This window comes from Chiloscyllium plagiosum, chromosome 15, assembly GCF_004010195.1.
Source record: "Chiloscyllium plagiosum isolate BGI_BamShark_2017 chromosome 15, ASM401019v2, whole genome shotgun sequence".
NCBI lineage: Eukaryota > Metazoa > Chordata > Chondrichthyes > Orectolobiformes > Hemiscylliidae > Chiloscyllium > Chiloscyllium plagiosum.
The window spans coordinates 55,174,400-55,190,474 of NC_057724.1; the positions used below are offsets into that span (position 1 = coordinate 55,174,400).

At 37.9% G+C, this 16,075-nt stretch overlaps 1 protein-coding gene across 3 annotated transcripts in view; it reads right to left on the bottom strand.

Annotated features, from left to right (window-relative positions):
* Positions 1-16,075, bottom strand: part of LOC122557335 (zinc finger MYM-type protein 3-like) — a 113,656-nt gene that overhangs the window by 70,424 nt on the left and 27,157 nt on the right. For all 3 annotated transcript variants that reach the window (XM_043704936.1, XM_043704937.1, XM_043704935.1), the window contains exons 4-8: positions 12,783-13,098; positions 10,490-10,655; positions 7,693-7,905; positions 5,504-5,654; positions 2,676-2,791 (exon numbers count right to left, since the gene is read on the bottom strand). In XM_043704936.1, the coding sequence (XP_043560871.1) occupies positions 2,676-2,791; positions 5,504-5,654; positions 7,693-7,905; positions 10,490-10,655; positions 12,783-13,098 (962 nt within the window). The remainder of the gene's footprint in view (positions 1-2,675; positions 2,792-5,503; positions 5,655-7,692; positions 7,906-10,489; positions 10,656-12,782; positions 13,099-16,075) is intronic.

Here is a 16,075-nt window from a genome sequence, read left to right on the forward strand (position 1 = left end):
CTCCAATGAATACAAAACAAATAAAGCTCTGAATGGTATCCCTTCAGATAAATAAACTGAAGATTCTGCCATGGTATCAAGCAGTACAGGTTTATTGGGTTTCACAAACATTTCCAAAAATGTTATTAGAAATTGAACTTTTGTTTAGTGATTCGGTTCTACAATGCACTAAGTGTGATAGGTGGAAATTATATTGAGGCAGTCAAGAGGGCATTTGATGATTATTTAAATGCAGACAACATGCAAGGGTACAGTAAACAAGCAGGAGATTGGCACTCAATCATGTGGTTCACTTGGAGAGCTCAGGTAGACACAATGGGCTGAATAGCAATACTTCTGTGGTTCTCTGATTCAGCTCCAATGAAAGATCAACCACCTAAAATATCGACTCCATTCCTCTCTTAAAACGCTGTCCCATCTGCAGATGCATTTTCAGTATTTGCTATTTAAGTAAATGGCTACCTCCTTATCCAGTCAGATAGAACGAACTTTACTAAGATATGCAGAGCCGAGACAAAAGGTGCTACTTTGAAAGTTAAATCGATGTCAAATCATGAACAGAAACAAAACAAAAGGATATGTGAAAATGGAATGAGAAAAATAAAAGGGTTGAATAAATAAAAATAACTTTATTAAAAACCCATTTTTAACTTAAAAATCCAGTTATGATATATTGGCATTGCTGTCTAGACTAGTAGGACAGTTAGGAGTGAGCCAAGGACTTTGCTGTGGGTCTAGAGAGCGGTGCGAGCCAGACCAGGTTAACATGGCAGATTTATTTCCCTAAAGGAATTAGTGAACCAAATTGGTTTTTACGACAGTAGACAGTGGTTACAAGGTCATCATTAGGTTAGCTTTTTGTTCCAGATTTTTATTGGATTCAAATTTCACCATTTGACATGGCTGGATTCAAATTAATGTCCCCCCAGAAGAAGGAATTGATACTGGTCACTTATAAAAGATTAGATTAGATTAGATTACAGTGTGGAAACAGGCCCTTCGGCCCAACAAGTCCACTCCGACCCGCCGAAGCGAAACCCACCCCATACCCCTACATTTACCCCTTACCTAACACTACGGGCAATTTAGTATGGCCAATTCACCTGACCCTGCACATCTTTGGACTGTGGGAGGAAACCTTGCTTCAGGCATGTTTGATGTGTACTCATTATGAAAGGATCCGGGTGTGGGTGGGATACTTTTCAGAGGACTTGTTGGGCCAAATAGCTGAGGGGTGACCTTATGGAGGTTTATAAAATCATGAGGGGGATGGATTGAATAAATAGACAAGTATTTTCCCTGGGGTGGGGGGGGGTCCAGAATTAGACGGCATAGGTTTAGGGTGAGAGGGGAATTATATAAAAGAGGCCGAAGGGGCAACTTTTTCACGCAGAGCATGGTACGTGTATGGAATGAGCTGCTAGAGGAAGTGGTGGGGCTAGTACAATTGCAACATTTAAAAGGCATTTGGATGGGTTTGGAGAGATATGAGCTGGGTGCTAGATTGGGTTGGGATATCTGGTTGGCATGGATGGGTTGGACAGAAGGGTCGGACAGTAGGGTCTGTTTCCGTGCTGTACATCTCTATGACTCTAGAAAATATCTGAACGTTGAATTTCGCAAAGAGATATTATGAAAGCAAAGTTTTTTGGAGAACAGGAAAACAATTGCATGTTTTCTTGATTTTTGCATTTATCTCTGCACAACTAGTCAAACGTTGTTCTCCAATTTACAATTTAACAACAGTAAACATTCATGGTCTCAAAAGATATTTTTAATCACAAAGTCTAGACTATCATTTACCTGAGCCAGAGTGAAAGGAACATTACTAGTTTAAGCTGATGCTACATCCTGTGTAAATCTCTAACTGTAGACAAGTGCAAACAGCTGCATTGCAAGTTGGAGCAAAAGTTGAGTGGCTTCTTTTGGATCTCCAACTGGGAAATCTCACTACTCACTTGTAATAAGATATCACTAACCTCAAATACAATTTTTATTCTTATTGCTATCTGGGCAAGACTGTATTTATGAAATACATTATTTGCCATTAAAGCTGTCCAGAGAGCGTGAAAAGGCAAACAGTCATATGGAGTTAAGATTCACAAGAACATTAAAAACTAGGAACAGGAGTAAGCCTTTTGGTCCCTCAGGCTTGCACAGTCATTCAATAAAACTACAATTAATCCAATTACCTTAACTCCATTCTCTTGTCTACCCTCACAGATCATCACTCCCTAACAAATCAAATGTTTCTGCTCTCATCTTTGATGCATACCAATGAATCAGATGGTGTTTAAATGACCATCCAGCATTTTTGTGACATTTTTCTAGTGGAAGTCCACAAATTACCAATTTAATTCAGTAGTGTTCAAACTCTTCTGTTCACATATACTTCAAATTCCCCCTTTATTCAGCCTCTTGCAGTGTGACTTTTTTGTCTCAGTGAAGAACATATACAAAGACAAAATTGCTACAGATGTATGATAAATTTACACATCTGTTGTATCAGTGCAAATTAGGATGAAAAGCAACACCATAAATTTTAAAATAGGCTATTCCACACATGCATCAGTTGTCTAATTTCAAAATTATAGTATAATAAAACATTCACGAAACTAAATTACTTTGTTTGCCTCCACATTAAAATAAAGACACTTTTTTAAAAAAACATTTACCTGAAAATTAGTCCAACAGTTAGGGCTGCAGAACTGATGCACAACTCTATCAGTCATATTGTAATAAACCCGCTCTGGAAGATTCTTTTTACAAAATTTGCATTTAGATTTGGGTCCTGTGATAAATATACACATTTAATTACAATTTTTTGAGGTACTGTAAAACAATTCTGGTTGAAGGAATTCAACAATATTGTACTGAACTAACTCAATTTACGATGAGGGGACACTGAACAGTAGTCAAATTGCAAGTATAAACCTTTACCTAAGGAATACCTCATTACAATAAATAAGTACACAACCATCTTGCGCCACTGTCAATCTTACCAACAAAAAAACACAAAAACAATTTTTATCTAGATCATCTCAACCTCAACCATTCTGGAGTAATCAGAATTGTAGGAACATAGGAATTAGAATAGATCATATAACTCATCAATCCTGTTCTACCAATCAATTACATCATGGCTGAGCATTTACCTCAACGCCACAAGAGCAATTGAGCCTCCAAAGATTTCTGGGACAGAAAATTCCATAGATTAACCACACTGAGTGAAGAAATTCCTCCTCAACTCAGTCATTAATGGCCTATCCATTACCGAGCCTCATCAGCCAGGGAGAACATCCTATCTATACACACCCTGTCACATCTGTAAGAATTTTGGAAGTTTAAGTAAAATCACCTCTCATCCTTCAAAACTCTGGAGGACACAGTACCAGTTTCTTCAATCTCTTCTTGTCGAACAATTCCTCCATCCTAGAAATTAGTCTGGAGAACCCCACTGCGCTACTTCTATGGTAAGTTTATTGTTCTTTACATAAAGAGACCAATACTCTAAAAATTATCCCAAGTGAGATCTCACCAAGATCTATACAAGAGTTGCAAGACATGTTGATTTCAGTATGTAAATCTCCTTATAACAAAGGCCAACACAGTTTTGACCTTCCTTATTCACCTATATGTTGCATCTGCATGTTAGCCTTTAGCTATCCTTGAACAAGGACACCAACTCAGTGTCCACTATCTCATTATCTACAAAATAGTTTTGTTTCTACCAAGGTGAATATTTTCACATATATTCACATATTCCATTTCTTCTCATTTGCCTAGTCTGTCTCAGCCCTCGCGAGCTTCAATGAATCTTCCTCACAACTTGCATTCCTACCCAGTCCAGTTTTGTGACAGAAGCAAATATGGAACCAGTACAATTCATCCTGATATCCCACAACTAACAGCCGAGTGGGAATAAGGTGCTTATTCACAATTGCTTCTTTTTTTATGTTAAGCAATTCTGAATCATGCTTGTGCACTTCACCCAATTCACGCCCTCTAATTTTGTTTACGACTCGTTAAGCTTTATTTACACTCCAATTAATATCCTCAAAAAACTCCAACAGGTTCATTCGACATCATTTCCCTTATTTAAACCCATGCTGACTATGCCAAATTCAACCATTTGTTTGAAAACGTCCAGTTTTCACATTATTTATACTAGATTCCAACGGATATCGAGCACAGTGTAATTTTGTCAGAACGTAACAAGTCACACTGGACTCGAAATGCTAACACTATTTTTCTCTCTAATAATGCTACCTAACCTGCCAAGTTTCTCCAGTATTCTGTGTTTATTCTTGGTCATCCTTTACTGGGTTTTAAATTCCTCCCAATCTTCAAGTTTACCACATTTTTCTGGCACCCTTATACATAATTTCACTTAATCTATTGTAATCTTTAACTTCTCGTGTCAGACATGGTTGATTCACCTCTCCTGTTGGGTGTTTGTATTTTTGAGGGATTAGATTATCTTACTTACAATGTGGAAACAGGTCCTTCGGCCCAACAATTCCACACCGACCCGAAGCACAACCCACCCAGACCCACCTAACCCTACAGGCAATTTAGCATGGCCAATTCACCTAACCTGCACATTTTTGTACTGTGGGAAGAAACCGGAGTACCCAGAGGAAACCCATGCAGACACAGGGAATTGAACCCGGGTCTCTGGTGCTGTGAGGCAGCAGTGCTAACCACTGTGCCACCATGCCTCCCATCTAGATATGTTGAAGATTACACAGTACTTCTTTAGATATTCGGCATTCCCCATCTACCTTCAAATCTTGTAACTTTTGAATCCATCACTTAACATGCCCCTCAGTTTCCTTTGGTCAGATCTAAGACACAGTTTCAGAATGAACAATTTAACATTCAAACCTAATGCATTATTACGGTCAATAACGGGTGGAAGGGTAAAGTACTACAAACTGAATTTCATTCTATACCAACGTCCTCCCTCTACAATATTAGCAAGTCACCCAACCCTGCAACAACATATCCTTCCCCTGCCCCCTCCTTGGGAAGCTCACCTCATTGCCAACTGTATTCATTTCATAGCAGAGAAAACACAAGCCACAAACTAACCCAAAGCCAGTTCAATGCCATCATCACTTGATTTTAGCCATATTGGCTTTTTGACTGTCAAAGAACTGAAATCATTTATGATTTCAATGCCTCAACACATTTATGATTCATCACCCCACCTCAAACCTTGATAGGGATTTGGTCTACTCATCCTCCAATAATAAGAGATATCAGTTCACTCCTACTCCGAAAGGTCAGGAACCATCACTGATCCAATTGATAATTGCCACATTAACTGTCTTTTTATTAAATAGTAATTTTTGTTTGGCCTTCTCAATAAAATAACCTGTTCCCGTGTACACATTCTCTCAACACAACACTGAAGATTAAAAACATGCTTCATTTAACAGCACTATCTTTCCTCAAAGATGTGGAGCACATAAGACAGAAGGAATAAAAGTTACAATACCTATTGTGCCAGACTGTTTTACTTTGTACGAAGTGATGCAGCACAGTGAACAGAAAAAACCCATCTTTCCAGTGGTATCCACATTTGCTATCATGTCGAAATTCTTGCCCAAAGTTTTGCACCAAGCACAAGGAAGCACTTTTGTGTTTTTCTGAGGAAAGAATGGAGAAAAAGGCTTTATGTTTCACAATTGGCTATTCGTAAGTAATTAAATTGATATGTCAATATTATCCTGTTTTTTCTTAGCCAGATTAAACGAACTGTGCTGGTTCTTAATGATGTAAGCAATTGATACGGTTCAACTGGTCATTGAAAAAAAAGGCTTGCTGGGACAAGGTATATAATGTAGTGAGCCCTATCAGAAAATGTAGATATTGAGTATGGATAGGATGGGAACTGAAGCAGATTCAATAATAACATGTATATTAATTTTTATGACAGCATAACTGGGTTAAAAACATTCAGGCAAGGACAGGACAATGGAGCTAAGTGGATAGCTCATTGAAATTGTCAGCATAGGACCTCCAAATTCGTCTCTCAAATGAAAAACACAGTCACTTTCAGGAGACAGAGAATTATTTTAAAAACCTCTGCTTGGAAGAATACATAAATGGATTGAAGATGTAAGCTTACCCAACTGCATAATAAAAATAATTGGGTGTCCATAAGACAGACTAATTTGCTGTACTGGGAATCAGCAAGTTTGTAACAGAGCAACCACTCAAGATAACAGGGTGAAACAGCAGAGGGAAAGTCAACCTAAACTGGTCTCACTCAGCTCAACATCATAACACTATTTAGTACGACTTTGCTGCAAACTGCCAGCTCACCAAATTCAAAACATGACTAGGGGCTCAAAATAAGAGAAAACTTTATTTTCCCCATAAGCTTTTGCTTATGGAATTGCAATATGGACATGACTAGAGAGAAACATTGCTTCGATCTACATTATACAGGAATTCAATACTTAAAAAAGCAATTTCATGGAACTTTATCAACAAACAAGGTTTAAAAAAGAAGCTAAGAAATGTTAACAAACTTTTGGTCAGATAAGGAGCTTTTTAACTAAGATCTGAAAGGAGAAGACAGATGACTGGAAGAAAATTCTATTTGCAAGGAGCCCAAGTGACATAAGGCATGATCACTCATAATGGGTTAAAAGGTGGAGGAATGTCAATACACAATGAGTAGTCATTTGAAGTAAGTTTTTTGCTTCATCTGTGTTGGGGTGGGGAATTGCAATGGAGAGTTCAGTGGTGGGCCTCATGTGGCTAAAAAGGATATGGAGAGAAGTTTGAAACACAGGAGAAGAAGGTGGTCAAAAAAACGCACTAGTTGACTGAAATGTTTGGGGTAAATTGGTTGACTGGACTTGCAGTCAGTTTAGGAAACAGGCAGAAGATAACGACCTTAAGTTTAATACACCATTTTGGCCAGATTGGTATGAAATTGATTACTTTGATAAGCTCAAGACAAAATATTAGAGGGATTTGTAAACTAACCGCAGACGTAAAATAGTTATTTTAGGAGCCCAGTAATTCTGAACACCACTGTTGTTTTTGGATACATCAGCTTCTTTAAAAATGTTCGCAAAATTAAGTTTTACCAGAAATGAAAATAAAATGTATTCATTTATTCAGTGAGTAAAAAGATGCGCATGTTCCCATGTTAAACAACATGCCTGCAGTTTGATATACAACAGCACCCTCAAATCAGGTGTAATTTCTGTGGATTAATTCCAGTTTGAGTAATTTGGTAGGATTAGGGTAATGCCTATGAATAACCTTTATTAAAAATCAAGAAGCAAAACTAAAAGTGCACACCTTTCTCTCTGCAAATACTACTGAGTCTTTCTAATTTCTTTAATCTTGGAATATAAAACAATGTAATGGCATTTTAGCCAACACTCCTATCTCAATCAATATTAAAACAGATTAGCTGGGAATTCATTGCCACTTGATTTGTTTGCATCAAAAAGAAACTGTATAAAATGTTTTACAATACATATATAAAAAGTACTACATAGAATAACGTTTTCCCTTACCAACCTCCATTGAAGACTGGGAGGAGTCACTTGCTGCCCAAGTGAGAAACCAACAGAGTACAGAAACATTGGAAACACAGACTTCTTTAAAAATCAAAAGGTGGATGTGAAAGCAGACAAAATTCAGGATGAGATACAAGTTTACCTTTTTGTACATATTCAAACAGCCTGTGTTACAGAACCTCCTCTGTTGTCCTTCATGATACAAGTACTGAAGCATAAATCCTCGGTTGTAAAAATAAACCCCACAGTTATCACAACAGTTGGTTTTCAGGCCATTGCTTGCTCTGAACTTGCTGAAACAGGCATTGCTGCACAGCCGATGGACGACATTTCCATTACTGACTTCATGCAGAATCTAGAGGCAAAACAATTAATAGTTTTATGCAACATTATGTTAATGAATAATACAATGACTCTATGATAACTCTGGGGAAAAAGCAGTTGCACCACAACTCCTTATTACTTGCAATCGCGAACAGCACTTGCCATTCACGAGCCTCAGAGTCTTTACATTTCTGACTCATTTAGAACAAGTTTGGTCCTAAGTCAAGATTCCAGTGAGAATTGTGTCTTGGAAAGTTATAAGAATGAGCAAAGCCAATGAACTTATTTGACAGCCATTCAGAAGTGTTGCATGGCTGGACCGCTTACATTCCTCCTCTCTCAGTGTTACCAACAATGGTGAAAAAATGACTGGATTTAGTGTGATCAATTGCAGACCCACCATATTTTGAAGTTACATAATGGTTCTTATGATGCTTGTACAAGGCAATTTGGATCCCAGGCTGAAATCTGCCTCAATGTATCATATTTTACTTTTTTTTTCTTTTAACAAAGTGGTCTCTCACTGAAAGCACACAAGACTGCAGGTTTGGTCTTAACAGTAAAACAAAGATTTAACAAAAGAAACCAGAACAAAATAAAACAAACTAAATGATTTACACATAACACGCAATTAAAGATTACAAACATGCAGTAAAATATTATTTCTTTAAAATCACCCCATTGAAATACTAAAGAGAATTCGCATCTTAATCACACACAAGCTTTGACTTAGCTGTGACTTCAATTTCTGTTCTTAAGAATCTGATTGCTCAATGTTTTATACAACTGAGCTTAGACTTTCTTTATGCCACATCGTACCTTTAGGGTTTCAACCAAACACTTCTTGTTGAGAAATTTTAAACTAAAGTTCTAGGATTAAGGTAACTTATTTCTTAACTATTCTAAGCTATCACCCTTTCTCATGACCAACTAGTTTACACATTATGCTTCAGCCAAGACTTCTGCAAAAATGCCAAACTGAAAGTTAAAAGTTCTCTTTGGGGATTTTCCCTAAAATTAAAAGCAAAATCAACCTCTGACCTTCTAAACTGGAAGGCTAATGTACACAATGGAAACAGAGTCCCATCATCCTCCAAGAATACATACACACAATATTTCTGAAAACAAAATCATGATGGCTACAGAAATACTTAGAAGTTAATCACTAAACCCTTTCAGACACAAACCATAATCAAATTAGCTCAAATTCAAACTCTACAATAAATGATATTAATTTTATATATAAAAATATATATAATATATATATATTAATCACACACCTTACATGAGTTATTATAACATTCTACAAGAAAAGAGTTGGTGTTATATCACAAAGATCTCAAGATAGAAGTACCTGTAATATTCAAATTTTTAAACAACATTAACAAATAATTAATTGCACATTCTGAAGTCACTTCGGCAATATATAGCAAGCAAACTCAATTGATGAGTTTGGGGCTCTATTTTTGTAACATCATGGGCCTTTTCAGTTGGATGCTTAAGATCCCATGATGCTGTTTGAGGTCTGCACTACTCTTGCAGAAACAAACATTCATTGAATGGTGTTACCAGCTATATTATTAAAATGCATTGACTGAGGTTTATCACCTAAACATCCAATCATCAATATATTCAATCCGCTTTCTAAGCAAATACAATCAAGTGGCAGTACATGGAAAAATCTATCACAGAAGGTGCAACGACATACATTACACTGTCCAATTCAAAGTCTCATTCGAGCGAGCTGAAATATTAAGCAGGTAAAGGGACAGTCCAGCCCCTGACTCAACTGCAAAACTCTAAGCTAATAATGGCTTTGGCTGATGAGAGCATAATATCTTTTGATTCTGCAGTCTCGGCGAACAGAAGAGGATGAAGAAATAGGTGGGAAGGAGAGGGAAAAGGCAAAGGGAATACAGGCAAAATAAAAGAGTTTTAATTCCAGCCCAACTCAGTATCCTTACTGAATAACACACATGCAGAAAACCTAGCACATGCTGGGACACTATTCAGCAAAGCCTGTCGAACAGAAAATTAATAACCTGCTGGCAGAAGATTATATGCAGCTGCACATTATATTCTGCCTCTCAAAATGTTCAGTTTGTTAGGATAGTAATATATTTGTCCCATTCGGTTTGCATCCTTTCCTCCTGGGACCGTATTGGCCTAGTCAGTGTACGTTTGCAGGATACTGCAGTACAAGTGGCTATCTCATCACAGTCCAGTACAAAGTGAAACAACTCATTTAAAACTATACACGTCCAAAAATCTTACGTTTAATTGCTTGTGAATGGCCATTTAGGAGTCCACCATCTTGAGTGCCAGGCTCATGACAGTATCTTAACTACTTAGGGATGAATTTATATGCAATATATATGGGGGGGGTGAAAGAAGAGGGGAGAGAAAGAGGAAAGTTTACATAGGACAGAAGGTTTTAGGTTTCTATTTTGTGTGTCTGTGTTACAATGTGCAACTTAAAGAGATAATAAAAAAGACTCCCATCTCAGTCTTACATAATATATTAGAATGTATTAGAATATATTCTTGTGCTATGACTTCTTGCATCAGATATTATTTTCGTTAAAAAAAAATCACGTCCGCTTGGTCACCCTCACCTTTCCTTTTTTATTGCAGATACTGCATCTTGAGGAATCATCTGAGGAAGCTGGCTTAAGCAGTTTGGCTTCATACAGTGATAGGCAAGTTGAGTTGCAGAATTCCTGGAAGGACTGACTTGAACCAGCCTGTGCCACAACCAGTTCTTTTGTATTCAAGATATCCCTTAAAAAAAGCACAACACTTCATTGTTATAAAGTTTTTCTTTTTCCCTTTCTTTAAGAATGAAAGAACAGGAGAATAAACAATTAATTGACCCACAAGGTAAGGACATCAGATCAGAATGGAACACTACTATGCACAGCGACAGATATCTGGACTTGAGACTGGGATATAACAATCAATAAAGCTGCTGGACTTGAAGCAGGAAGTTTTGCTGGAACAAACTGAGAAAATATCATACCAAAAAGTAAAAGAAAAAGAAAATGAAAAAGCTAAACAAAAAAACACTGCCATAGAATGGGTAGGAAATTATGAAAAATAAAGGACTAATGTTCTAACTATCATAATTGAATGGTATTTATGAATACACAAAGCCATCTCAACAAAACTAGAAAATTAAGTCATGGAGATGGAGACATCATAAATTTTTAAAAGAATAGGGATAATATTCCTGCATATAACAGAAGAAAAGGGGCAAGGTGGGAGTGTAAGTCAAGAATTTTATCACACCCCAAGACCGGGAAATAACAAAATGAAAGGCATGAAGTGTTGCATTCAAACAAAATAACTTCAATCTAAATTTAAAATTAGAAAGGTTTAATCACAGGCAGGATAGACAAGAGAGAATTCCTGACTGTTTGACAATTATGCAAGTCTAACAGCTCACTAACAATGAAAGATCAGTATGAATTAGAATAAAGATAAGTGGGTAATGTATCTAAGCCTGCATTCAGAACGGTTTCTTTGGTAAGCCTGTTTCTTAATCTGTGGGGAAAGCACCATTTCACCCTGGTAAAATGAAGAGGACCAAAAAAAAGGCACTGTCGTTGGATTCCTTGCATGAATTGGAAAAGAAAACAAACTATAAAGGCACTGAACTGAGGAGAGCCAAGTACAACAGGTGGAGGAATTTGGTCCAAACAAATAAGACAAAAAACGTAGCAAAGTCAAAGATCAGTTGTGGAAAACCTTCATGAATGAAACTGAGACACAAATAAATTTAAAATAAAAATACAAAGAAAAATAACTTCATGGATAGATTAAACCTCAACTGGAATCAAAGACAGATGCAAGGAGAAAAGCCAAGACTAGCAAGACCAAAGATGATCATATCAAAGCTAAAGAGCCCTTATAATTTAGTCTGATTATATTCAGGATCAAGCTCACTATTCCTTCCTTTGGAGCTACAAAGCATTAATGGTTGCCACTCATGGACCAAACTGAAGCAACTCATATTCTGGTCAAAGTACTGCACAACTTAGTCATGGAGAACCTAACACTTAAATTCCAATGTCGCTGTGCAGTTTAGTATTTTGTTTGCTTTGCTTGCTGCAGCTCTACAATGAGCATTTATGGTTAACACACAACTTTCACCTCAGATTGTTTTCAATCATTACATTTTTCACTTTTATTGCAGAATGTACAACAACTTGTACCTATTTAATGGAATTGCCTTAGGTCTGTTAACAGCCTTTCATGTAAATCTGAGGGTCTTTGGAATTTTAGAAGGATTTTTCAACATTTAATTAAACAAGTTCCTTTTCAAAAATATGGTGGTCTCGCTAAGCAGGACCTTTATGTTGTGTTTTACTTCAAATATTTTGATTTTACAACAACAAAAACTTCAACGTCCAATGTCAACAATCAATATTCTTCACTGAATAAGTGTGCATCATGAGTACAATAAAGTAGGATTGTACAAGCACATATATTTTCTTCCTTACCCAGACAACTTTAAAGTCACGAACATGTCTCACAAGCACAATACAGTGCAGGTCTAAATTACGTCCAAATTAAGTATTCATGTAAAATAAATTCTCTTGACCCCTTTTACTGATATTTCAGTTTCCATTTGGTGTGGTGCTGAGCCAGATAGTGCAAAAGGCTGAGATTGCCAGACCCAATTCCCAAAAGTGACAGATTAGCTAACTTGAGCTATCATCTACTTCTGGACTCAGAAGGTGAAATCAATCAGGGTTCCTCACTTCTTTTTGTTCAATTTTGTGATTAGAAGATGAAATTATACTTGAGTACAAGATTAGCCTAAAAGTGATATTGTAACATACTGGGAAAATTATCCAACACTTCTGTGCTTAGATCAAGACTTATGCAAAAAGAGAAAACAGTTACTTGTTGCAAAATGTGCATATCTTGGTAGATGATGGCTTCTGAGAATAGGTTGTGAGGCATGCAGAAGAGCAGAAGAGCTGAGGTGCCCCTTTTCTCTGGTATGCAGTTTGTCCCTTTTGCAGGGGTTTTTTGCAGTTAGCACAAGTTACTTTTGCCAAGGATCGTGAAGGCCTTTGTGAACGAGAAGAATGGATTTGGGCTTCAGCTTGAGCCTGAGCCTGAGCTGCTTGTAGAGACAATCTGGTGGTCCGCCGTGGTCGCCGTGAAACATAATCTTCCTCCTTAACATTAACCATTGTGGTGGCACTATCCTTCACTGAAGGAAGAAAGAAATTAGAATAAAAGGAATAAAATACAATGGCATTCAGCAGTGCTTTTCATACTTCCTCAACTAGCAAATGATACCCATTCAGCAGGACAACAGGTTCAACTTGTTGTTTCAGATTCAGCCAGCCAGAAAATATGAAAGTTTCCCAAATCTAGAGTGTGGAAGCAGGCCATGCAGCCAACAAATCCACACCAACCCTCAGATCATCCCTCCCTCACACCCCACCCGCACAAAACAAACCTTAATCGCTGTAGCCCTGCATTTACCATGACTCACCCATTTAGCCTGCACACCCCTAGACACTATGGGGCAATTTAGCATGGCCAATCCATCTAAACCTGCACCTGGATTGTGGGAGGAAGCCGGAGCACCCAGAGGAAACCCATGAAGACACAGGGAGGAAACCACCTGTAAAGCTCCTAAGGGCCTCCAAAAATGAATCTCAAATACTGTATATTCTAATGTATCAATCCATAACAAAAGACCCAACGATCAACTGCAGCAAAGACACCAGGATGAGTTAATGCACAAGAAGCTAAATTCATGTGGAGTTCCTAATCACTTTTTGAACAGAGCGAAGGTACTTGATCTATTACTCCAACCTCTCAGTATGTTTGATGATCAACTGACCCTCAGAATTATCTAAAATGTGCAGCATAGAAACAGGATATTCATTCCAACTGATCCTGGACATAAATGCACAACATCAATGGTCAAGATATCCTATTCCCTTCTTCTCATTTATCCAACTTTTCCTTCAATTTATTTTGTTCTGCAAATTCAAGTCCTCAAAGCAATCAGCCCATTTCTCCATTTGAAACAGAGTAGAAGTTGGTTGCTCCGCCATTTAATACAATCATGGCTGATCAACACATCAATGCCTTTTATCCGTGATTCCCGTATAACTGTTTAAAGCTTGATCACAAATCTCAGCCTCTACCTTAAACATGCTCAAAGACTAAGCTTCACAGCCTTCCAATCTGTACTCCAAAGATTTATAACCCTCTGAGTAAAAACATTTATCCTCAGCAGACCTAAGTCATATGCCCATTATTTTTAAACTCTGTCCATTGTTTCTAGACTACTAAACTAGGGAAACATCTAATCTACATTGACCTTTAAGTATTCTGCAGGTTGCAATTGATCACCTCTCTCTCAATCCTCCAAACCCTAGAGAATACTCAGTTTACTCAATCTTTCTTTAAAGGACAGTCACTCCATCTCTGGAACAAGTCTGGCAGACCTTTCTGCACTCCCTCCATGGCAATGTCCCTTCTAAGGTAGGGAGATTAAAACTGCACAAAGTATTCCAAGTGTGGCCCAACAAAGGTTCATACAACTGAAGTAAAACTTCACTACTTCTGTACTCAAATAATTTTGGGATGAAGGCCAACATCGATTAGCATTCTCAAGTAGCTTTCACTGCATTATTGACATGAATACCCAGGACCCTTTTCTTGTCCTATATTTACACTTTGCAACTTCTTCAGAAATATTCATACATCTGTTCCTCCTACTAAAGTGGATACCCTCCTATTATTCCATGAGATATTTGACTGGTCATGTTCCTGCTTACTCACTAAGCCCGTCCAAATTCTCCTAATGCAGATTTACTTATTCCTTAACATACATTTTCACTTAAATTAGTACGATCTGCAAATTTTGAAATATTACACTTGGTCTCCACTGTCAAATCATCAATGCATATTGTGAACAGATAGAGCTCAAGCACTGACCCTTGTGGAATCCCATAAGTCACAGTTAACAACAGGGTTTTACAGCTGTACAGTATAGAAACAGATCCTTTGGTCCAAATTGTCCCTGCTGACCAGATATCCTAAAATAATCTAGTCCCATTTGCCAGCATTTGGTCGACATTTCTCCAAACCCTTCCGATTCATACACCCATCCGGATGTCTTTTAAATATTTATAATCGTACCAGCCTCCACCACTTCCTCGCATACACGCAACACCGTCTGCATGAAAATGTTGCCCCTTAGGTCCCTTTTAAATCTTTCCCCTCTCACCTTAAACCTATGCCCTCGAGTTTTGGACTCACCCACTCCAGGGAAAAGACCTTGGCTATTTATCTGATCCATGCCCCTCATGATTTTAGAAACCTCCATACGGTCACCCCTCAGCCTCCAACGCTCCAGGGAAACCCACCCCAGCCTGTTCAACCGCTCCCTTTAGCTCAAATCATCCAATCCTGGCAATATCCTTGTGAATCATTTCTGAACCCTTTCAAGTTTCGTAACATCCTTCCTGTAGCAGGGAGACCACAACTGAAAGCAGTATTCCAAAAGAGTCCTAATCAATGTCCTGTACAACTGCAACATGACCTCCCCACTCCTAAACTCAATGCACTGATCAGTAAAAGCAAGCATACCATATGTCTCCTTCACTATCCTATCTGCTGTCGACTCCATTTTCAAGGAGCTATGAACCTGCGCTCCAAGATTTCTTTGTTCACCAACACTCCCCAGGACTTTACCATTAAGTGTATAAATCCTGCCCTGATATGCCTTTGTAAAATGCAGCACCTCACATTTATCTAAATTAAGCTCCATCTGCCACTCCTCAGCCAACATGAGCATCTGCCTGGATATACGAATAGGAAGGGCTTAGAGGGATATGTCTGTAAGAATAATAGGGTAGTTATGGTAGGGGATTTTAACTTTCCAAACATCGACTGGGACTGCCATAGTGTTAAAGGTTTAGATGGAGAGGAATTTCTTAAGTGCTTACAAGACAATTTTCTGATTCAGTATGTGGATTTATCTGCTAGAGAAGGTGCAAAACTTTGATCTACTCTTGGGAAATAAGGCAGGGCAGGTGACTGAGGTGTCAGTGGGGGAGCACTTTGGGGACAGCGACCATAATTGTATTCGTTTTAAAATAGTGATGGAAAAGGATAGACCAGATCGAAAAGTTGAAATTCTAAATTGGAGAAAGGCCAATTTT